At 46.5% G+C, this 25760-nt stretch overlaps 1 protein-coding gene across 2 annotated transcripts in view; it reads right to left on the reverse strand.

Moving 5' to 3' along the window:
• The window catches only part of CAMK1 (calcium/calmodulin dependent protein kinase I), a 107348-nt gene that overhangs the window by 71702 nt on the left and 9886 nt on the right, over positions 1 to 25760 (reverse strand). For both annotated transcript variants that reach the window (XM_044300382.1, XM_044300383.1), the window contains exon 2: positions 10765 to 10901. In XM_044300382.1, the coding sequence (XP_044156317.1) occupies positions 10765 to 10834 (70 nt within the window). In that variant the 5' untranslated portion in view covers positions 10835 to 10901. The remainder of the gene's footprint in view (positions 1 to 10764; positions 10902 to 25760) is intronic.

A 25760-nucleotide genomic window follows, 5' to 3' on the forward strand; every position in this document is an offset into this window, starting at 1 on the left:
AATAGAAACCTCCCAAAAATGACCCCATTCTAGAAACTACACCCCTTAAGGTATTCAAAACTGTTTTTTCAAACTTTATTAACCCTTTAGGTCTTCCACAAGAGTTAATGGCAGATGGAGAAACAATTTTGAAATTTCTATTTTTTGGAACATTTTCCAATATAATCAATTTTTTCCAGGAGTAAAACAAGGGTTAACTGCCAAACAACACTCAAAATGGGTTGCCCTGATTTTGTAGTTTGCAAAAACACCCCATATGTGGTCGTAAACTACTGTTTGGCCGAACGGGAGCACATAGAAGGAGGGGAACACCATATGGGTTTTGGAAGGCAGATTTTGCAGGACTGGTTGTTTATACCATGTCCCATTTGAAGCCCCCTGTTGCACCCCATGAATAGAAATTTCAAAAAAGTGACTCCATCTAAGAAAGTACACCCCTCAAGGTATTCAAAACTGGGTTTACAAACTTTGTTAACCCTTTAGGTGTTCCACAAGAGTTAATGGCAGATGGAGAAACAATTTTGAAATTTCTATTTTTTGGAAAATTTTCCAATATAATCAGTTTTTTCCAGGAGTAAAACAAGGGTTAACTGCCAAACACTCAAAATGGGTTGCCCTGATTCTGTAGTTTGCAGAAACACCCCATATGTGGTGGTAAACTACTATTTGGCTAAACGGCAGGACATAGAAGAAGGGGAACGTCATATGGTTTTTGGAAGGCAGATTTTGCTGGACTAGTTTATTTACACCATGTACCCTTTCAAGCCCCCTGATGCACCCCTAGAGTAGAAACTCCATAAAAGTGACCCCATCTAGGAAACTACGGGATAAGGTGGTTGTTGTTTTGGGACTATTTTTGGGGTAAATTAGATTTTTGGTTGCTCTATATTACTCTTTTTTGAGGCAATGTAACAAAAAAATTAAATTCTAAAATTGTTTCTACATTCGCTATTTAGTTTTGTGGAACACCTAAAGGGTTAACATAGTTTGTAAAGTAACTTTTGAATACCTTGAGGGGTGTAGTTTCTTAGATGGGGTCACTTTTTTGGAGTTTCTAGTCTAGGCTACATCAGGGGGGGCTTCTAATGGGACATGGTGTCAAAAAAAAAAAAAAAAAAAAAAAACTGTCCATCAAAATCTGCCTTCCAGAAACCGTATGGAGTTCCCTTCGTTCTATGCCCTGCCGTGCGGCTATATAGCCATTTACGACCACATATGGGGTGTTTCTGCAAACTACAGAATTGGGGCAATAAATGTTTAGTTTTATTACCGGCAAAATGGATTCAAATTGAAATTTTGCCCAAAAATTTGTGTTTTGGCACAGTTTTTATTTTATATTTTTAACACCGTTCATCCGAGGTGTTTGGTCAAAGGTTATTTTTATAGCGACGACTTTTACGCACGCGACGATGCCCAATATGTATGGCTCTCAGACTTTGGAGACACTAAGCAGGCATCCTAAAACTGCGGCCCTCCAGATGTTGTAAAACTACAATTCCCACCATGCCCTGCTGATGGCTGTAGGTTGTCTGGGCATGCTGGGAGTTATAGTTTTACAACATCTGGAGGGCCGCAGTTTGAGGATGCCTGCACTAAAACTAATATTTTTTGTGGAAAGAAAAATTGTTTCTGTGTCTCCAAAGTCTGAGAGCCATAGTGTTTTATGTTCTCTAGTGAACTGTTGGGGATTATAAAAATGTATCGATTGAAGCAATCGATAATGCAGAGGCCCGGATGATCGGGTCACGTGTCACATTGAGTAGTGGTGTCCTTCCGTATCCCCCTCTTGTGACACACTCTGCATCTTTTTTGGGTTCGTCCCTTCTTTCCAGTATGGGGGACCACACCTGGAAAGTGTTGGCCAGGGACGATCCGGGCGCCTCCAGTTCCCGAGGTACTCCGGCCTGCTCTTTCCCGGTCCGAAAAGATCAGGTCCTTGAGGACTGCCTCATAGAATTGGAGGAATGTCCCTGTGTTGCCAGTGCTTCGGGATAGTACAAAAGAGTTGTACATGGCAACCTGCACCAAGTAGACCGCAACTTTTTTGTACCATGCCCGGGTTTAGCGCATGGCGTTATATGGCGTGAGGACTTGATCAGAGAGATCAACTCCTCCCATATACCGATTGTAGGCGACGATACAGATCGGGCTTGAGGACCGTTGCCGTGGTACCTCGCACAGAGACTGGGGTGGTGCTGTTACCGTGGATTGTGGACAGCATAAGGACATCCCTCTTATCCTTATACCTGACCAGCAACAGGTTTCCACTGGTAAGGGCACGGGTCTCACCCCTGGGGATAGGTACCTGGAGGGGGAGGGCAGGGAGGCCGCGTTGATTTTTCCGCACGGTCCCACAAGCGAACGTGGATCTGGCGGCAAGGGACCTGAACAAGGGAATGCTGGTATAAAAGTTATCCACGTACAAGTGGTAACCCTTATCCAGCAGTGGGTACATAAGGTCCCACACGAGTTTCCCACTAACACCCAGAGTGGGGGGACATTCTGGGGGTTGAATACGGGAATCTCGCCCCTCGTACACACGAAATTTGTAAGTGTACCCTGAGGTACTCTCACAAATTTTGTATAGCTTCACGCCATACCTCGCCCGCTTTGTGGGAATATATTGGCGGAAACTGAGTCTCCCCTTGAACGCAACGAGAGACTCATCAACCGCGACCTCCCTTCCAGGTTCGTAGGCCTGCTGAAATGTGGCCACAAAGTGATCGATGACCGGCCGTATCTTATACAGCCGGTCATAGGCAGGATCACCTCGGGGTGGACATGCTGCATTATCGGAATAATGCAGACATTTCCGGATGGCCTCAAACCGGGAACGTGTCATGACCATACTGTACAGTGGGGTCTGGTACAGGATGTCCCCACTCCAGTATTGCCTGACACTGGGTTTTTGGACTAGACCCATATGCAGCACGAGGCCCCAAAATGTCCTCATTTCGGCTGCACTGACCGGCGTCCAGCCACCGGGTCTAGCCAAAAATGAGCCTGGGTTTTGAGCGACGAACTGTTGGGCGTACAGATTCGTCTGCTCCACCAGTGGCAGGGGGGGTCTGGGTTAGTGTTAGATGGATAGATGGAAGTTTGGAATAAAAGTACTTTTTTTTTTTTCCTAACTAACTTTTCCCTTCTTTCCCTGCCTAACGGTGCCTCTCCCTCACTGACCCTAACCTACCTGGGTGGCGATGGGTGCAGGAGGGTGATGGATGCCGATTAGGGGGACACAGGAGCTGGTGCTGGACGATGCTGCACGGTCAGGGTGCTGGACAGGAAGAGGAGGGGAGAGAGGAGCGCAGGAAGTTTGAATCTCGCGCCTCTCTCCCCTGCACCAATCAGCACCCTGGACAGCAGTGTTCAGCACCAGGGCCAGCACCGCCTCCTCAAATCCTCGGACTGCGATTGGTGGTGTATAATTACGCCACCGATCGCAGTCTTTTTCCGGTTCATCGGGTCACAGGACACCCGAATGGACCGGAAACGCAGAAAACCGCAGGTCTGAATTGACCTGCGGTTTTCTGCGATCGCCGATACGGGGGGGGGGGGGGGGGTCAAATGACCCCCCCCCTGCGTTGTTACGGGATGCCGGCTGAATGATTTCAGCCGGCGTCCCGTTCCGATTAACCCCCGCGGCGCCGGAATGCCGATTTTAAGTCAGGACGTACCGGTACGTCCTGTGTCCTTAAGGACTCGGGAAATAGGGCGTACCGGTACGTCCTATGTCCTTAAGGGGTTAAAAGGATAATTTATTACGGTTTGTTATTTTTAGTGGTTTAGAGTTTCCTTTATTAATTAAAGGGGTTGTTCAGCATTTCCCAGAAACAGCGCCACTCTTGTCTATAGGCTGTGTCTGGTATTGCAGTTCAGTCCCACTCACTACAATAGAGATGAGCTGCAAGAGCAAACACCTCCCGCGTGGCAAGAACGGCAGAGTCTGAGAAAAAGTAGACCCTTTAAGGAATTTTTAGGCCAAATACCGACACAGCAACGAGCTCTTGAGGTTTCCAATAGCAGAACTGCCAGGCTTGGAATTATTATTTTTTCACTAGAGGTGATGCAATCCAAGCACTAGAAGAAAGATACAGCAAGGTCTTGGCTACGACTAGCAGAACCGGCTCTGCTAGACGGCCTACAGCTCGTGTGTGTGCTTCTTGTGTCTCAGGAAACTTAGGGGTTATGCAATGCTTGATGTGAAAAATAAATAAATAAATAATCAGACATCATATAGAACATGACAATAGAACCAGCCCTGTACCTCCCATGGATCCAGAGATCTCCACCGTTCATTGCTCTCATAGATTCTCTTCAGGGGTGTGTCCTTTCTCAGGGGGTGTGCCTTTTCTGCAGCAGCTCTCTCCCCATCACAGCTCAGGGGGTGTGTCCTTTTGGATGTACCTCTCTTCCTATGACTGTCACCGTAGATACAGCTGGTGGCAGTCAAAGGATGGAACTGAGCATGTGCGTCCACCTCAATAGGTGGACATGCACATCTGTATACAGATTGAACACCACTGGGTGCGGTTATGGTGAGGTAAAGAGAATATCTGACAAATGGAGGATTTTTTAAATAAAGTAAATTAGAAAAGTAACTACCAGTAGTTTCTCATACTGGATTGTATTAAAATAACATTTAAAGGGGTTGGCCCCTCTCACACATTGGTGGTATATAGCTAGGATAGGTCACCAATGTCAGATAGGTGCCCATCTCTCGGATCCGCACTTATCTCTACGGCTAGTTTCACACTAGCGCTTTTAGATCCTCTACATTCCGACATTGCTGGAAGCTAGCGCATCGCCGTCCGGCCCCATCCACTATAATGAGGGCCGGCAGAGATCCTGAGAATCGGCCAAGAACTACTACTGTTTCCCGGGTTGCGGCGGGAACTTCGCTGGTCTCCATTTTAGTCAATGGGGCTGGCAGGTAGCGTCCGGCAGTGCCGGATCCAGACATCTCCCGCAGGCGGCTCCCTTCCAGAACAGCCTGCCGGAGATGTTTAACGGTAGTGTAAACTAGCCTAAAAAAGGGCCCCCCAAAGTGAACAAGCATGGCCACCCTCCCGTCACTTCTGTGGGAGAGTCAAAAACAGCTGAGCGCCAGGTCGGCCATTTCTGAAACTCCCATAGAAGTGAATTAAGCGGTGGCCACGCTTGCGCGGTACGCTCTATTTACTTCTATGGGAGTTCTGGAAATAGCGGAGTGCTCTCGCTCGGCTCATTTCGGAACTCCGACAGAAGTGAACGGAGAGCACGCCGCATATGTGCGATGCGCTCGCCTTCACTTTGGGGGCCCCATCCTAGAGATAGGTGTGGGTCCCACCTATCTGGCATTGGTGGCACACCCTAGCGATATGCCACCTGTGTGTGAGAAGGGCCAACTCCTTTAAGTTGTCTGGGAAAGCTGGGTGACATCAATATGGCGGGTCCACCATTCCATCTTCTGTAGTGGACGTCACTCCGCTTTCCCCAGGCTCTTCAGCCTCAAATCTGCTTAGTTAGGGCTCATGCACACGAATGTATTTTCTTTCAGTGTCCGTTCCGTTTTTTTTTTGCGGACCGTATACAGAACCATTAATTTCAATAGGGTCCGCAAAAAAATTAAAAATCAGTTTGCATTACGTTCCTGTATGTCCTTATTTCCATTCCTGCAAATAAAAATAGAACATGTCCTATTATTGTCCGCATTACGGACTAGGATAGGACTGTTCTATTAGGGGCCGGCCGTTCCGCAAAATACAGAATGCACACAGACGTCATCTGTATTTTTTGCAGACCGCAAAATACATACGGTCGTGTGAACAAGCCCTTAGAGAGCAATATCGTGGAGCAAGATGTATGACGGTAATGCTAGAGTCTTGGGAAGCTGGGTGGCTACTGTGGCCATACTGGTGGCACCCAGCTTTCCCAGTATAACTCTGTAACACAATCTGATCAGCAGCTTTACCATTTTCTTGATGAATTTTTTTGAGGAAATGTTATTCTTTTATTTTTACCTGTTATGTGCGGGAACGGTGTAAATAAAGACAAACAGGTAACGTGCGCTTCCTGCAGGCCGAGCTCGCAGGGGACAGCGCGCGGCTTACATGTAAACATTAGCTGCCATCTGAGAGACAGATCAGACAGGAAGTGTGCGGCCAGAGATTACACAGTCGCTCGTGGCTCAGATAACCGGCGTTTACATGTTCTTGCAGCATTAAGCGGATGAAGCTTGTAAGACCCTCTGATCCCCATATTTAAAAAGGTCTGATTTTTGATGCTATGCATTGCAAGAAAATATCATATTTGTATTATTAATGGTCGTTACATGATCAGACGATTTTCTTCCAATGAGAAAGACGCAACTGACGGACCCAGAGGTCGAAACGACCATAATTATAATCACAATTTTAACAGAAATCTTAAATGGGCATCTGTCAGCAGTTTTGTACCTATGACACTGGCTGACCTGTTACATGTGCACTTGGCAGCTGAAGGCATCTGTGTTGGTCCCATGTTCATATGTGCCCGCATTGCTGAGAAAAATGATGTTTTAATATATGCAAATGAGCCTCTAGGAGCAACGGGGGCGTTGCCATTACACCTAGAGGCTCTGCTCTCTCTGAAACTGCAAACTTTGATTGACAGTGCCAGGTGTGATCACTTTTACACTCCCTGGCCATGTCAACGTGCAGAGGGCGCGGCAGTTGCAGAAAGAGCTGAGCCTCTAGGGTGTAACGGTAACGCCCCCGTTGCTCCTAGAGGCTCATTTGCATATCATAAAACATCATTTTTCTCAGCAATGCGGGCACATATGAACATGGGACCAACACAGATGCCTCCAGCTGCCAAGCGCACATGGAACAGGTCAGCCAGTTTCATAGGTACAAATCCGCTGACAGATGCCCTTTAAAGGGTATGTAGACTTTTGCAACCTACTTTGTATTGCTCCAATGCATCAAAACAGACTTGTTTGAACATCTCCTACCTCTTTGTGTATACCGTCTCCATGGCTACAGACTACAAAAACAAAAAAAAACTATGTAGTCTGATCCTGCAAGTTTATTTTCTTTACTAATCTCTACGGGGTTGAGCACCCAAACAGGACACGAGTGCCACTTCCTACTTTCTAGTGTAGTCTGACCCTGCAGTCAGACATTACTTTTTATCCCCCCCCTTCTACTGTCTGTACACTGGCAAGAATAATACACGACCTCGGGACCTGACTACAAAGGGTTTTGTTTGTAGTCTGTCTCCTAGAGGACACATAGGTTTGCATAGGAGCTGTAAACACAAAACAGCAAGACCTTTTTTTTTTTAACAAAGAATATCTGTAAAGGCAAAGCACAGATCTGCAAATTGGTTGTCCTCCGGCATCTCCTATGGAATCCTGTGCATCTCCATGGTAACAGACTACAAATGAATAACCGAGTGTAGTCTGATCCTGCAGTCATGCATTATTCCCTTCCGTCTGCAGAAGAATGGGGTAGTACTTGACCACAGGATCAGACTACACACGGGGTTTGTGTCTTGCAGGATTCTTAAAGACGCACACAAGTCAGGCACAGAAGTTGCATACGCAGAACGGCGGGGGATTTTCTGTAAAGTTGCTTCGCCATCTATAAACTTGATGTTGCTGGATCAACAATCTAACGGTACTTTCACAAGAGAAGAGATAAGCGGTGCCAGGGGGCCGTAACTTCTTTTAACAAAGGGGAGTAGTTGGTTCAGTCACGTCGCTACCGATACAGGAAAGATAAGCAGGCCGCAGGCAGCTGCTGCTCCTCTCTACAGCAAATCGAATGATTCTCTAGAAGATTATCATCACGCCTAAGGATTAGAACAACAGATAACAGGACATGTAACAGGCATAGGAACGATTACTAAGCTAATTCAACTTTTATCGGAGGTTTCGTTCTTTAGATCTAGATAAAATTAAAAAAAATGTTTACCAATTTTGAGTCTCCATTCACATCCAAAGCTGCTGCCAAAATTCTGCCGTTGCCCTTGGAAACAGACAGCGACTTAGCTCCACCCCCACTGTCAAACATGTGACCTAACAGCTCTAATGGTAACAGGAAGCTGGCAGATTTCTTTAGAGGTAAATGGAGAAAACAAAAACTCAAAATCAGTACAAATAAAAGAAAAGCGGTCCAGTCACCATCTCACCATCTAAAGAAAGGGAAAGTCGTACCGTGGTTTGGTGTAGATCCTAAGGGGGTGACCTCAGTATGGATGGCATCATCACCCGCATCCCGGACGTGGAACAAAACGATTAGTGTGTGTTATTTTTATTTTTAAGCCGTTTGGAGATTTTCGGGGGTTACTTTAGGTTCTATTGCCACGTGGAACGGAAATGTGGAGTAGTCACCCATGACAACCAATCAGATTCCACGACTCATTTCTCAGAGACCCTTGGTTTCTATGGGCAACTACTCCGCATTTCCCTTGCACTAGTCTTGATACATCTCTATTCTCCACCATTAGGTTAGAACTATGAGAAGACCTGGCCTTGTGGCTCATGGCGACCTATTACGGTGCAGTGTTCATTTTTTAAAGGAATTGTCCAGTAGTTAAAAACATGGTTACTTGCCCCCCCCCCCCCCCACCTGTCCACAGGTTGTACGTAGTATTGCAGCTCATCCCAGTCCCAGTTTTTCTCCTGTAGAACCCTGTACGATCCCTTTAAACCATACTTACTAACATTTGCGTTGGTAAATTTAAGGCCCATCCGGGAACACCCACTGGATGTTTATGGGCCCAGACAAGTCCTATGGCGGGATTATCTGTGTAAATTCTGGACAATCCCGGCAAATTTTTGGCTGGTTGCTACAGGCCACAAGGACGGTTTCCCTCTTCCACAGTGTTGATCAACCAGGCCCAGTCAGGAAACAAAAAACTTAGCTCTGATTGGTTGCTATGGGCAACCAATAACTTGGACAGAAAGCAGGGATAAACCAGGCCCATGAGCAGACTGGATTTTTTTTTTTTAAAGAGAGATCGCATTACTCAAAATGCAATTAAAAATGTGCGTGTGAAGTACCCAACCATGGGTTTTATAGGGCTCTGCGCTGACAGATGGACAGGGTTTATATTGCTTTCAGTGCAAATACAGGGACAGGCTGACAGCAGCAGGAATTATCTGGTAGTAATACATTTATTTACTGGCAAAGCCACCATCACTGCTTTCACTTTCATGGTCCGCGTCGGCAGCCTGCCCCAAAGCACGGTCCTCAGCTTGATAAATGCACCTTTCACCCATGTTCACATGACAGATTGCGCACAAGAAATCTGCGTGTAAGCATGAGCACTACGTAAAATTTAAAAAGGAATTTTCCATGAGTAAGATGCTGAAGAGCTATCCTCAGGATAGGCCATCAATAGCTGATTGACGGGGGTGCTGGTTGTCGGACCCCAACCAAATCAGTGCTCCAGCCTCCTCACAGCATACGAAGCACAGCGCCGTACATTGCATAGTGGTTGTGCTTGGTACTGCAGCCCAGACCCATTCACGTAAGGTCATGTGACCGATGTACATGATGTCAATGGCCTAGGCCAGGCATGTCCAAACTGCGGCCCTCCAGCTGTTGCAAAACTACAACTCCCAGCATGCCTGGATAGCTTACAGCTATTATGGCATGCTGGGAGTTGTAGTTTTGCAACAGCTGGAGGGCCGCAGTTTGGACATGCCTGGCCTAGGAAGAGAAAGCCATACTATGCAGCCCCTTCAAACAGCAGATTGTTGGGGGTGCCTGAAATCAGACCCTATACTGAGGACAGGGTCCAGAGAACCCCTTAATAGTGTTCACATGCTAGATTTTGTAATCCACCTACAAAATTCAGCACGGAATCAGTAGCTCATTTTTCTAGCAGATTTTCTTGTGGTTTTTGAAGTATTTTTGATGTGCTTTTTATTTTAACCAATAGGTATAAAACTGTATTTTTGGCTTGCGGCTTTTGGCACAGATCCGCACCAAAACGTGCAGACACGTACTGAGCTTTTTTTTTCTGCTTCCCATTTATTTCAATGGGAGAGTCAGTGCAGATTCCGCGCCAAGATAAAGTGTGATTTTTCTTTTTCCCCCCCCCCCCCCACGCTATTTTTTTTTTTACAAGTGGAAAGAAAGCGAGTGCTTCCTTCCCAATGAAATCAATAGTAGGCTGCTTGGAGGCTTTTTTTTTTTGCCATGGAAAACAGACTGAAAAAAACCCCAATGTGAACTGGCCCTTAGTGTGAAATCCATGGGGTATCCGCAGTGTAATGCGTGGCAAAATCTGCATGCAACAAGCAGATTTTCCTGTGACATCTGCAGAAGACAAAAATTCACGTGGACGTACCCATATGGCGGATTTTGCAAGCAGATTTCGGGGTGCATTTTGTGGCGTAATCCACCTGGTATCCAAGTAAAATCCGCCTTCCAAATACATACCAACATGTAAAAAAGTAAAAAAAACTCAAGAAACTGAAGCCACGCCTTCTCAGGCTGCCCAAAAATGCCCCCAAAATGCAATTGAACTGCTCACCCTGAGGTGGGGTGTGAACTATCCGCACCCTTTTCAAGGCCAGCTTCATGTTATTGTCCCGGCAAAATCATCACCGTTGGCTAAAATGCTCCCATTAATACAAAATATTCTCGTCAAACATGGCCTATAGGTTCTATAACTGCACCAAAAAAAAAAAAAACAAACAAACAAACAAACAAACGGAACGTTCAGCAAATTCAAGTCGATCAAAGATGGAGTTCCCCTTTAAAATACAGATAAGGATTATATACTCACGTCCCCAACACATCCCGGAATTCATAAATATCGCGTATGTCTTCCGCTCTCTTCTTCCAGCTTGGCCCATCCTCTCCCAAGGGCATCCTGAAAGGTATTCCTTTACCACTTAGCGCTGATAGAAATGTCCGCCAAGTCTAAAAGAGGAATAAAAAAAATATATTATATCCATCAAACGAGTTAGACTAAAATATTCTCTTCTCGGTACGTGCTGATAAGATCAAAAAGGCATACAGAGGAGGCGGCCATTAATACACAAATCTAAGCCATATCCTTAAAGCTGCTGTTCGGCAAGACTCATTTTGCTGTTGTATAGGGCAGAGGGAGTTAAAAAAAATATATAAAAAAAACAAAGAAGTAACACTCGCCGGACACTTACAGGGTTCCCGCTGGTCTCCACTTCCTGGTCCCATCGTGACACACAGAAAATCCCAGCTCAGCCAATCACGGGCTGAGGCAGGTCATCGCTGTGGCCAGTGACTCCTGCGTATCCAGCCGGAATCAGAAGTACAGCGCAACGGGGACCTGATAAGCATCAGAACAGCAGTGGTGGGGGGAATCAGTGAGGAGATTTATATTTTTTTTTTTTTTAAACCAACTCCATGCCATATATAAAAAAATTTTTTATCCTGCTGGACAACCCCTTTAAAGGGGCTCTCTATTTTGAACTAACCCCTACTGTAGTTGTTAGAAGGGTCCTGTAACTGTTAGCTGATCACAAAGTGTCCCTCCCTGCAAAGACCCCCACCGATCAGCTGCAATCTGTGGGGAAACTTGGCAATTTTCCTGCAGCGCCACCACAGGACATATTAAGAATTGCACAATGACCATTCACGCCAATGTTGCCTCTGGGTACTGCAGGACAGGACAGAGCCTCCAAAGCAAGAGGGAACCTTAGTAACCTCTCTCCGCTCTGGCCAAGAGAGGAGGCTCCTGAACGGAGGACACGGGCCCCATACACGAGGGTGCATGAAAATGGGGTTTCTACACTGGGCAACCCTTTTAACTGACATGGAACAGGAAGGGAGTCAAGTAGGACTCATGCAATGGTGCAGCATGCAGGTCCAGAAATCTGAATCCATGAGGGTCAGCTAGTAACATTTGGGGGGCCTCAAATTTGAGTCCATCGTAGGACCACTGTAGTCTGCACAGTCCGCTGACTAATATGTCAGGCGCAAAGCTTTGTACGAAATGACGTTTCGATTGATTCAATATAATGAATTACTCAGAGCAGCAGAAGACAGATGTCACACGTTCTAGAAAGCAGCGGAAGGTAACTTTACAGACACCCTGACACCTCTATAACAAGCACAGTATATCTTTAGTATATCCGACGGCTGGCACGACTCTCAGAAGTTCAGGAACCTGAGATATGAGGAGCTGTAGGAAGTTGTCCCTCACTTTATAGAACTAATTTAGCTGCACCTGCCTGTAACATGGAAGAAGCAGCGGGTCCCCCGGTAAAACAAAAAATGTAAACTCCCAATTTTATAGGGGGGAAGGGAGGGGTGGGGGGAGAGTGAAAGGCTAACATGAGTATGTTTTAATTTAAAATGCCTCTCCAACTGATTATTCTCAGGTCTAAACCTCTGTGCAGATTGTTTTCTTAATATAGTTTTATAGTGACACAGAGCTCCAAATCCCCTGCTCGGGCAGTCACATAATAAAATTCTACCTCCGTGAAGTCACCATTAGAGGGGGCTTACTGCATACAGCCTTATTATCACTGAGTTCCATGTATAAACAGTATGCAGTCAGCTCCCTCTAGTGGTGACTGCAGGGAGAATTTTAGCATTCGAGATTATAGAGGAGATTTGGAGCTTGGTATCAGGAAAAACAGAGCCGTGACTGCTATAAAGATATAGAGAAATGAATAGGCACCAATTAACAGTAGAAAAATGCTGTTCATTTGCTATAAAGGGGTATTATAAAGTGATGTTATATCAAGTGAATATGCCAGCAGTTTATGATGGATTGGTGTCTGACCTCCAGTAGCCCCACAGACCCTGAAAATGAAGGGGATGCAGCACTAATTCAGCACTGCATCCCCTGCACTATGACGCCCCGGTCACCAGCTGCTGACTGCCCTATTCACTTAATCATAGACTGAAGGCTTTTCCTAGTAATATGCCATTACTTATTTATATCAGAATACCCCTTTAAGAAAATAATATGGGGTAGTGACATAAATCATATGGTAAGACTCTTAAATATCCTAGTTCCTACAAATACGTACCACCACCTAGAAACAAGCTGAGCAGGTTTATACAGAACAATGCTTACTAATCCCCTATATAACGCCAGACAATTACTGGTTGACACCACTTTTCAAGAACAGAAAATACATATACGTGTACAGGACAAAGCACTGCAAGCTGCGACTCTCCAGCTGTTGAGCAACTACAACACCCAACATGCTGTGATACACCTTGCTGCAAATCCTCCGGATTTCCTTGGCCTAGCATGCATGTGTCTTCAATAGGGAGAGAAGAATAAGTGGCTGTGGGGGTGAGAACGTAAGGATCAAGGAAGCTGTAGGGGTGAGAGCCCGGGTAGAGCGCAGAGATCAAGAAGGCTGCGGGGGTAAGAGCGCAAGGATCGAGGAGGCTGTTGGGAGCGAGCGTGCAAAGATCGGAGAGGCTGTAGAGGGGTGAGAGCACAGGGATCAAGGAGGCTGTTGGAAGCGGGAGCACAAGGATCAATGAGGCTGTGTAGGGGTTGAGAGCACAAGGATCAATGAGGCTGTGGAGGGGTTGAGAGCGCAAGGATCAAGGAGGCTGTGTAGGGGTGAGAGCGCAAGGATCAAGGAGGCTGTGTAGGGGTGAGAGCGCAAGGATCAAGGAGGCTGTGTAGGGGTGAGAGCGCAAGGATCAAGGAGGCTGTGGAGGGGTGAGAGCGCAAGGATCAAGGAGGCTGTGGAGGGGTGAGAGCGCAAGGATCAAGGAGGCTGTGGAGGGGTTGAGAGCGCAAGGATCAAGGAGGCTGTGTAGGGGTTGAGAGCGCAAGGATCAAGGAGGCTGTGTAGGGGTGAGCGCGCAAGGATCAAGGAGGCTGTGTAGGGGTGAGAGCGCAAGGATCAAGGAGGCTGTGTAGGGGTGAGAGCGCAAGGATCAAGGAGGCTGTGTAGGGGTGAGAGCGCAAGGATCAAGGAGGCTGTGGAGGGGTTGAGAGTGCAAGGATCAAGGAGGCTGTGTAGGGGTTGAGAGCGCAAGGATCAAGTAGGCTGTGGGGGTAACAGCTGGGGGAGAGTGTAAGGACTTTATGTTTTTGTTTTTTTGCACGGTATCTAGTTGGTATTGAGTATCGCAATACTTTTCTTCGTATCAAAATCAACCTCAAAGTTCAGGTATTGTAAAAACTCTACTTCAAACTGTTGATCGGCGGGTGTACTTGCAGTCAGACCACCACTGATCTGATATTGATGACTTATCCTGTATTTAACCTGTCTAAACTTTCATTTACCCAAAAATAAGTGGAACCAGATGTCTCGGGTAACAGCATATCCTGTTCCTCTAATAAAATTGTATACCAAGCTCAACATTCATGTTTACGGGAAGACAAAGATGACGTGGGCTGAAATATTGCGCAAGAAAGGTTTATTGGGGACATACTGGAGCATATTTCCAACATGTAACAAGCAGCGATTGGCGATAAAACAAGACGATTGGCGCTCGTTTAGCTTTATTGATATGAAGCAATCATTGTCTGATCAAGCAAACATTAGCACATCATTCGGGCACAGTTTCCTGTTGCACAATTTCTTGTATGAATGCCATTTTGTGCAAACTTTTTTAACCACTCTCACAACTTTGGGTGGGGCTTAGGGGAAGGGGCGTGGTCTCAGCCCCATAAAAGAGCTAATCGCCCGACAAACAAGTTACGTCCCTCTAATACGCCTTTCAATCTATTTTCCAACAATGCTTCTTTTGACAAGAGGTGTTATGCTCACTTCATGATGGCATAGCACTGACCATAGTACGCCTCTTTACTTTCGTAGGGTCTCGGTGGGTTGTCCGGGATTAAAAAAACATGAATGTTTTTATGCCAGTCGAGGGGTTCTGTGTTACCCCCAAGTTGAAGTATAAAACCCAAGGTGTTTTTTCGGACACCTAAAAAACTTTCATGACCGATGAGATCCAAAATTGGCCGAATTCTCGACCACCACTGAATTCCAATGTCACATTTCACAGATCCCAACCACCAGATCCCAACCCCATTTTGGGGCATTTGGCACCAATGTTACGAGAAGTTCCTACAGATACAAATCTCAAGAAATCATATCACTTGGTTCTATTACTAGTCTCCAATAATAGCTTCTTCAAGTATCAGTATTTTTTTCTTCTTTCCGAATACATTTAAATCAACTTTTTTTTAAATAACGACATCTCACGGGTTACTATGACAACAGCAGCAGCTCATATAAGTGTATGAAGAGATCCCCCTTATCCTCCCACCCATAAGAACACCTCTGACATTTGTTAGAAACCTCTGCAATTTGAGTGCAGCAACCACCCCTCCAGAAATAGTCTACCGATGACGGCTTCTCTGCTCCGTACTCTATTCCTCAAACGTTACAGAAGCCCATTGGAGTGTAAAGCAGAAGTAGGGCTCCCAATTTATTTTTAGACAAGAAATCTAGGGCACCCTCAACAATGATGCCACCCAACCCTATCAGTCTTGTGAACGTGGATGTCCTGGTTTCTCATCAAGATCCAAATTAGTCACTGAACTCAAGTAGGAGACTCAAAAACATATCTAATGAAACTGTCCTATGGAAAAAGACCAGGAAGACTCTCAAAGAAGTCTTTTATGAAGAAATCAAAATAAGAAATAGAAACTCATGAGACATTGTTTCCATGATTCATAAAATTGACCCTACACTTCAATTTAGATCTTTAATAAGGTCTCCATTGAGTTCGATCGATTTGCTGTCAACAGGAGTGTAATGATCAGTGGATATGGAACCACTGTGTGGTTTACTTTGGGCTCAACCTAAGAGCTTTATCCTGGCAGTCTCATTAGTATTCACCCTTTACCCCCTCTACAAGGATCTGGGCTTTGCGGCAGGGAAGTCACCAGGCCACTACCTCCTGGAGTAGTCTTGGTGTTGCTGACCCAGTGCGAGACACCAAGGGATCAGGCAAACTCAGTCAGTAACAGGCCAAGGTAAGGGCAGACAGAGTACATGCAAATCTAAGAAACAGGTCCAAGGTCAGGGCAGGCTACAAAGGTTTAAGACAGTAACAGGCACAGGTCAGGACAGGTCGAGCAGGGTCAGAGTCAGGAATTGGGCAGAGGTCAGTAGATGGGCAAACAAACATAACAGCACACCTTAGCAGGGACTAGCATGCTCAGGCACGTCAGCCTAGGGAAAGGTGCCTTAAATATCTCCAGTTGTCCATCCATCGGCTGGTAAAGTCTAGGGTGCACACACTGGCCTTTTAAGAGACAGGGAGCATGCATGGGAATCGCAAGAAGGTCTGGGAGATGAATGCAGGCTGTGGCCTGCAACAGGGGGACACAGGACTCCAGCAAAAACAGCTAAATCAGCAGTGAAAGCGAGATGGGCAAACAGTGCCCGTGCCTTCCTTGAGGAGCAGAACAGCGGTGGGCACAAGACGCCAACATAACAGTGAGTTAATATTTATCAAAAGTAAAGGAGATGAGTATAAATGCCAGAAGAAGACAGTTATGCTCGGAGTGGAAGGCATAAGATAACCAACCAAGATGGATACAATAACAAAAACCATATAGACAGGACATTAAATCCTTGAAGACCCAAACAGAACACAAGACAGTCTATGGTTGTAAACATCTTATAAGACATATTTAGTCCATAACGGCCACTTATTTAATTGGCCATTCACTAGAGAAAAAGATGGACTACTAGTCACCTATTTGTCTTCATACCCAAGACCACCTTAGAATAAAATGGCCCTGGAAGTTGGCGTATGACCTACACAATCAAGTTCAACCAAAAAACAAACTAAGCAAGTGCCTTCAGGTTGTGATCACGTGTTGACCTCGGTAGCAATAGAAGTGTGAAGGTTTCATAGTTGGGTAAAATCTTAATTGGGTAAAATATTGGTTATGATAATATCTGCCCACTTAACAGTGTCCAAGATGGTAAGAACCAGGGTTGGACTGGCTCACCAGAGTACTAGAGTATACCAATCATTTGCCAGTTGGGTCTATTTTTTTTAAATCAAAATCTATTAGACCTTATTGAAGATTTGGAGCCTGGGCTAGTCAAATATCTCCTCAGGCGAGTCCAAGGAACCTGGTAGAAGTAGGAGTTTCGGCCATAACATGGACCAAGAAAATCTTCTGGATTCTATCTGCCCGAAAATCACACAGATGAGAAGATAAGGTCTTTAAAGCATAGACATCTTTTCAGCCGGCACTCACTCATTCTCCTCTCTTCCCTAATTGCTGTCGCATTGAGAGGAAGGGAGCGCAGCCTTTGATCCCAGTCCAACTGATGAATATTCAATGATCAGTGACTGCATGCAAACATCTACCTAAACTCAAGAGGGACATTTCTTCACGCAGTCATCTTTGAAAATAAATTAAATCAGAGGGAAATATCACAACATAAGAGCAATATAAAAGGCGGAGGGGGGGGCTATAGGCATCTAGGACTTTGGAACATGACTCTGGTTTAGCTGAGTGAAAGGACTTTGACTTGAGTCTAGGACAAGTTTCTCCTTGTAAAGACCGCCAAGTTGGCGTAGGGCGTCTTCTATCCCAAGTTGAGTTTAAGGCCTCACACTGACTTATAGGGTAGCTAGGGCTGCAGATATTGACTATTTTTGTAATCTAGTATTCTATCGATTAATCCAACGATTAATTAAGTACTGGAAAAAAAAACAACGAATTAAAAGAACGTTTTTATTTATAAAAACTCATCACCCCCCCCCCCCTTCCATCAGCTGGCCCCCATGTCATCAGATTTCCCCATGCCATCAGGCTTTACCCAGTTCCATCAACTGCCCCCCCAGTGCCACCAACTCCCCCCCCCCCCCCCAGTGTCACCAGCTTGCCCCCAAGTGCCACCACCTCCCACTCCTAGCCATGTCCCCAGAACCAATCAAATAAAATACTTACGTCACCTGTAGGGGTGCCTCTCCACAGCTCATCCAGCTTCTTCTCCGCGCGCTGCACTGTAGCCCTGACGTCACACAGCGTCAGGAAATATTGCGCGGTTAGGTGCACTATGTCCTGACGATGTGTCAGGAGGAAAGTGCAGCGCGGTGCGGGGCGGCGGGTAACCACAGAGCGGTGAGTAATAACAAGCGCTTCACTCCTGCTCTCTGGTCACATGACTCAAACGAATCCTCAATCCAAAAGGTGGTACTAGAGAGCCAGCTTGTGCCTCCTGGATAAGAGGGTATTTACCCTTTTTCTATTGAAAATTGCATGGCCTACAAGACTCCCTCCACCAACTTGGTGGTCTCCATAATGAGAAACTTTATTCCCCCTTGACCCACATCAAAGGCCTCTCACCCAGCCAACCAGCAACCTGCCCTGCAATGACAAAGGGCAAAAAGCCCAAAACAGCCGTCTGTGGGTGGGTGTCTCTTTTACACAAAGGATTCGGGCCTGTTAAAAAGGCTGGACGTTGAGTTTTAGGGTAGACATCCAATAGGTGGAACCAAGACAGCCAGATTTTGTCCTTCTGGATAACACCTTATTTACATTTTATTCATAAGTTTAGCGCAGATTGGGTTGTCCTACAGCATACTTACCCAAACCTACCCGGGAACACCCACTTATGGGTGCTGTTTACATAGGCTCATTCTTGGTCCAAAACCAGCTGAACTTTCTTGGACCGTCTCTGAAAATTAAGGAGTGTCCGAAACTATGCTAAAGAAATAAAATGGAATCTATCCGTGCTATAACCAGGCGTTTTCTGTCTTTAGGAATAATAAATACATCAGAAAGTTACTGGTCACACCCACTCGCGATTAACACCGTCCACTTGTCAAAACTGACGAGCAAAGTCACAAATTTTAATGCAACTTTGGTGGTCGGCATCATCTGCAACGCCAAGTCTGGTGCAAATCGTTCACACTTACTAACATCATAGTTGGTAAATTTGGGGCCCCCTGAAAAACTCTAAAAACCCATAAGGGGCCACACATTTATGAGTAGGGATTACATATGCCCCACTTATTTTTGAACCGGGACTGCCGGAATTGGCCAGGACTGTCCTTGCAAAATCCGGATGGTTGGAAGCCATGTACATTCCCCCCATCATCACATAAGAGCGGCCGCCATGATGGATAAAACCTAAAATATTACCCCAAAACACAACAAAAATAGAACAAGTTTCAATAAAATTTAATAAAAACCTATGTAAATCCAAATTAAGTTACCAAAAGGAGGCGCGCCCACTGAAATCTGCGAAGGCTAATTATCAAAACCTGAGACACCGACGGCAGCGTGCGCGCTTCATTCCCATAAATATCTCATGAGATCCAAATACATTTTAGCATCATGTATTTTTCAGGACCCGTTGAACTTGTTTTAGCGCCAGAAAGCGAATTTCTTTTTAATGCACCAGTAAGTAAACGGACATCGCGGGAATATCCGCATTGAAGTAACAAGAGAACTGGATGAAGTGGTATCTGTTTCAGGAAAAGCTGGGTGGTGCAAAGGTCGCCATGAGAAATCAGTGGCAGCACACAATGGGTGACAATCTAAATAGTTAAATATGTGCTCCGCCCCTTCAAAGGTAGACCGCACCCCTAAATGCCGCACATGGACAGTACTGAAAGAAGGGGTGGAATGTAATAAGACGGCACTTCATATAGATCAGATGAATGGACTCTTAATGAATGGGTCACATCTTTGCCTGTCTTGACGCCAAAAATGTAAAATCTGTCAGGGTGTGGGAGGCCCGCCCCTGCTGAGCCACACCCAAACGAGAACGGCATACAAGAGCGGAAAGTCACAGTAATTTCTCTAGGCGTGGCACAAAAATCTGAGAGTCCCTTACCCTTCAGCAGAGCCACAGCGCTCCAGTACCCCTCGCCAGAGCCCAAGCACCCTTCGCCAGAGGCGAGCTCCAGAGCCCCGTACCCCTTCAGTAAAGCCCCAGCACCCCTTGCCAGACAGAGCCCAAGCTCCCCTCGCCAAAGAGAGCCCCAGCAACCCTTGCCACAGGCAAGCCCCAGAGCCCCGTACCCCTTCAGTAGACCCCCAGGACCCCTTGCCAGAGAGCCCCAACACCCCTCGCCACAGGCAAACCCCAGAGCCCCGTACCCCTTCAGTAGAGCCCCAGCACCCCTCGCCAGACAGAGCCCAAGCACCCCTCGCCAGAGGCGAGCCCCACAGCCCCGTACCCCTTCAGTAGAGCCCCAGCACCCCTCGCCAGACAGAGCCCAAGCTACCCTTGCCAAAAAGAGCCCCAGCGCCCCTCGCAACAGGCGAGCCCCAGAGCCCCGTATCCCTTCAGTAGAGCCCCAGCACCCCTAGCCAGACAGAGCCCAAGCTACCCTTGCCAAAGAGAGCCCCAGAGCCCCATACCCCTTCAGTAGAGCCCCAGCACCCCTCGCCAGAGAGAGCCCCAGCGCACCTCACCAGAGGCTAGCCCCGTACCCCTTCAGTAGAGCCCCAGCACCCCTCGCCAGACAAAGCCAAAACTCCCCTCGCCAGAGGCGAGCCCCGTACCCCTTCAGTAGAGCCCCAGCACCCCTCGCTAGACAGAGCCCAAGCACCCCTTGCCAGAAGCGAGCCCCAGAGCCCCATACCCCTTCAGTAGAGCCCCAGCACCCCTCGCCAGAGAGCCCCAGCGCCCCTCGCCAGAGGCGAGCCCCGTAACCCTTCAGTAGAGCCCCAGTGACCAGCTTCTTATGAATGAACGGGAGACTAGCCTGCAAGCCCAAAGATTAAAACTCTTTCTGCAAGAGACCCTTCCTCATCTCTAACCTTGGATATTCGATGCACCATATGCGCCGCCGACTTACTGGAAAGCAACCAAAAACGATTAGGAAATTTGCTATAGGATAATCTATACCTTAACTTTTCCACATATTTTCTGTTTGTGTATGGCACAAATGGATAATTACAGGATTAGCTGTGTAATGTAAGTAGTGCGGGGGGGGGGGGGGATTACTGGAAATATCTGCAGAAAGGGGTCCCATAAGAACTGTAGATGACAGGAAAATGAAATCAATTTCTAGTTTGTAGGTATGGGGAGCTCCGAAAGGCATTAGGATGAGCGGGGATTGGTCAGAAAGCCGGAGATCTAGACCGGTCCAGATCCAAGAGGATGAAAAGAGCTCATTAAGGCCCAAATATTAGTGATATAAAGGAGAGAAGACGACGACTGACGCCTCGGAATGTAATAACATGTAATTGGAAGACGTGACAATACTTCCAGGATGCACGCACTCGGCGACTTCACCCGTTACTAAGCAACAGCACATGTAAGAGGAAAACAAAGGAGCCTACACACTTTCATGGACGCATTCATTTTGTCATTTAAAGTTATCTGTAACCATCATAGCCTCGCTATGTGTAATCGGTAAGGAAATTCTGTGATCTGAAACTGCCCTCCAAAACTTCAAGAACAGAATCCTTCTCCTTCCTGCAGGCAATCTGGTAAGATGTTCTCTGAAGAAGCTCTCTCTCTCCCTCTCCTAGCAGGAAATCCCAGCTCTCAAAAAAGAAGGGATACCATGTTAGCACACAGAGAAGAGTCATGGAATTATGACTTTTTAAATATGACAAATGATACAAAATAAAAAGTATAAGCCGACCCGAATATAAGCCGAGGCCCCTAATTTTACCCCCAAAAAATTGGAAAAATTATTGACTCGAGTATAAGACTAGGGTGGAAAATGCAGCAGCTACTGGTAAATTTCAAAAATAAAAATAGATACCGTACCAATAAAATTACATTAATTGAGGCATCAGTAGGTTAAAGGTTTTTAAATATTTATTTCAAAGAAAAACAATATGGTATCAACAATAACTTTAACAGTACAAAAACCAACTAAAGCGAATATTCGATTTTTGGGAAAATACCAGTTCATGCGAATTTTTATGCGAAAATTTGAATGCGATTTTTTTTTTGCGAATTTTCGCAATCAAGACCTAGACTCGAGTATAAGACGAGGGGGCTTTTTGAGCACAAAAATATGTGCCAAAAAAATCGTCTTATACTCGAGTATATACGGTACATATATTTTTTTTTCAATACACAAAAAAATTTAAAGGAACTCTCGAGGGCGGATGACAGATTTTATTAAGGGGGTTATCTAACTGATAATCTATCCTCTGGATAGGTCATCAGCATCTGATCGGTGGGGGTCTGACACACGGGACTGCCGCCGATCAGCAGTTTGAGAAGGCCCGGCGCTCCCGTGAGCGCAGCAGCCTTCTCGCTGCTTATCCTAGGCCATGTGAGTCACGTTCATTGGTCACACAGCTTGTGAGTGAGACTGAGCTGCCATACCAAGAACAGCCACTAAACAATGTACGGCGCTGTGCTTGGTAAGCTGTGAAAAGGCTGCGGCGCTCATAGGCGTGGCAGTGCCTTAGTAAACAGCCGATTGGCGGGGATCCCGGTGTCAGACCCAAACCGGTCAAATACCGATTACCGTCCTGAGGATAACCCCTTTAAGCTCAGTTCAGGGACCAAGGGCTTTTAATCCTGGTGTCATGCTCCATCCCCTCAAGCCCTAGGCATTAAGGTTACAAGGGCCAATAAGGAGTGCCGATCGGCGCTATATCCAGCCAATCAGTGTTCATTTAAACAGTCTTTAATGAGGCCCTATGTGTATCGTAGGCAGCACATTCCTGTTTACACAGGGCGGTGGTTCTGACAATGATATTAGATTCAAGTTTCTTGGGTTTGTATGGGCCAATGATCAGGAATGAGCATTCATACCCCATTATCGGCCGATCCGCAGCCCGTGTTAAAGGGCGCCGATATCGTGGCACCGTCCCCTTTTCCATGTCCTGGAGTTACATGATATAAGGGCACACGGCTCTGGTCACATACTGACAGTAAATACTGGTTTTACTTGCTCTTTAAACCAGCGCTGGTCTGGCAGGCAGCGAAACGTTCATTCTGCAACGCGTCTCACATCCCCCCGCGGAGAGAGATTCCCTGCAAAACAGTGGTTTTATTTATCTCATCGGATGATTGCTCCGTATGGGGATTCACTCTGACAGCAGCTTCCTCGTACAGATTTAGGTCAGGAATCAAAGAGGAAAGTCCTGGCAGAAGCATTCTACCAAGGAGAGGGTGATCTCCCATCATCCCCCAGGATGCCTATGTGGCGCAACTGGAGGCGACTGGGCTTCCAGCAAAAAAGACAAAATAACACCGCCAAGTTCCCAGTTTGAGCAAATAAAGCTTTCAAGATCTCTGCTTGAAGTCATTGAATGGAATTTTTTTTAATTTATTTATTATTGTTTACTTCCAGAGGATGAGGAGAAAAAAAATTAAAAAAAGGGATGTAGTCGCCATCAAAATTCTGGGATGACTGGGTGACTAATCCTATGGGAAACGAAGAGGGTGCCCTAATGGGGTTATCCCATGAAGACAACTCATTCCTTATGCATAAGACACAGTACAAGTGTCTGATCGGTGGGATGGTACAACCACCGGTCACGAGAATGAGGGTCATTCTCCAAAAGATGAATGGGGCGGAGGTCACGCAAGCGCATTACAGCTCCCTTTAGCTTTAGGGGGCTGCCGGAGATAGCTGATCTCTTCTACTTGTACAAAACTTATTATGCCGGTTCATTCCCCATTGACTTTGCAGCTGTCAGCAGCGCATCCCATTTAGGGCGAGTTCACACAGAGTTCCGTCAAGGACATCCGGCAGGCTGTTCCGGCACAGAGCAGCCTGACAGATGTGCCAGGATCCGGCATTGCCAGATTCTCTACTTCACAGCTGGATCCCCATTGACTGTAATGAGGTCTCGCGGCGCTCTGGCTGGGTTTCGGTGAAACAAAAAAAAACGGTGACTTGCAACGTTTTTTTTTTGTCCTGCCGACCGCCGGCATTTGTGCCGGATCAGAGAGCACAGGGTGGCAAGGAATCTGGCCAGTAGCTCACCAGTCCATGGGGTCCTCTAAGAAGATCCTACTCCCCTCCAAGCCTCGTGGGATGCAAACTGCAGCATGGGAGAAGGTGCTGGTCGGAGATCCAGGCGCGTGAGATGGGGATGGCCCGAGGGCAGGAGCTAATACTCCAGATAACACGAAGAAACGCATTCCAGCAGTCTGAAGGTATTAGTGCAGAGTAATGGAGACCTGCACAAGGGTAGTACATTTGCCTTAGGCCCCCGACTGTGTGCAGACCGGTTCGTCCAGGAGTTTTAAGAATAAAAACAGAAGTTATAGGGTTTGGTCACTTGAGTATTTGAGACAGGACTAAGCCCTACCAACATGTATGTAGGTCACACATGGGTGACCTGTAACTTTTTTCCTCTTTGAATGCAAAGTAATAGAGGACAATGAAGCGTTTGCCATGGTTGGACCCACTGGTGGTGGTTAACATCATGTTTCCTAAAAAGGGGTCGTGCCCCCATCAAATGTTAATTTAATACAGTGCAGTATTAAAAACTCTTTACTTCATTATAATGGCACCTCCTGGTGTTTAATCTGTAGAGTAATGATTGTGCATGTGCCACAAACTAAGGTGGTCGCACATGCTCTGTACCATCCTTCACCTGCCATCATTTGTAAAGAAGGTTAGAAGGTGTGACCGTTACGGGGAGAAAACTGCAGGAGAAAGGACATGCCCCCTGAGAATGTACACACTCCCTGAGCTGTTATAAGGAGAGAGCTGCAGGAGAAAAAAGACACACTCCCCGAGATGTAATAGGGAGAGAACTGCAGGAGAAAGGACACGCCCTCTGAGCTGTGATAGGGAGAGAGCTGCAGGAGAAAAAGACACACTCCCTGAGATGTAATAGGGAGAGAACTGCAGGAGAAAGGACACACCCCCTGAGCTGTGATAGGGAGATAGCTGCAGCAGGAAGGACACCCCCCCTGAGAAATGACATGTCTCTTAAAGGGGTTCTGCAGTTTGTTTAAACTGATGATCTATCCTATGGATAGATAATCAGCATCTGACTGGCGGGGGTCCGACACCCGGGACCCCTGTCGATCAGCTGTTTGAGAAGGCAGCTGTCCTGGGCGGGTAAACAGCGAGAAGGGCCCAGCGTCGCTGCCTTCTCAACCAGCTGGCTAGATCATCAGCATCTGACCGGCGGGGGTCTGACACCTGGGACCCCCGCCGGTCAGATGCTGATGATCAATCCAAAGGATAGATCATCAGTTTAAACAAACTGCAGAACCCCTTTAAGTTTCCAGCCCGAAGAGAATGTAAGATAGCAATTGGAGCAATGGGGAGATCTCTGGATCCATGTGAGGTACAGGGCTGGTTCTAGCTTTGTTAGAAAAGGATGGGATAACCCCTTTAAGGTGCCCATTCACTATCAACTTCTGCGTTTAGCCAACAGTCATCTCCCCCGGCTCCCCCATACACATACATCCTCGGTTTGGCCAAGCGTGTATGTTTTCAACTGATAGAGAAGTGAAGGCTGCTGCCAGGCACCGCTTATCTCCCAGGAGAACAAAAGGATCAGCTGAAACATATTCAATTAGTCCGATCCTCCTCTCCCCCAGCATCATCCATCACGGGTGGGTTGGGAACTCCCCCTACAAAACAGCGGGCGGCAAAATTGGGCCATTCATGCCTCGCTTTACATTCAATAGATTACAGGCTGTCAGTGAATGGAAACATTTATATTTGGAACGTAAAAACCAGTGTTCTGTCAGTCAGGTCTCCAGACTGATACAATGTATCAGGGACGGTAAAAGGTAAGAAACTATCAATACAGGAGAAACAAGCACTTGGAATGCATTTGTTGTACCAAATATTTGGCTTGTACAGGTTTTCAGCTTTTACACATTTCCTAACAGCAAGCAGAGATCTAGTACATTAGGAAGTGGAGGACGTATCATT

This window comes from Bufo gargarizans, chromosome 7, assembly GCF_014858855.1.
Source record: "Bufo gargarizans isolate SCDJY-AF-19 chromosome 7, ASM1485885v1, whole genome shotgun sequence".
In the NCBI taxonomy this organism is placed as follows: domain Eukaryota; kingdom Metazoa; phylum Chordata; class Amphibia; order Anura; family Bufonidae; genus Bufo; species Bufo gargarizans.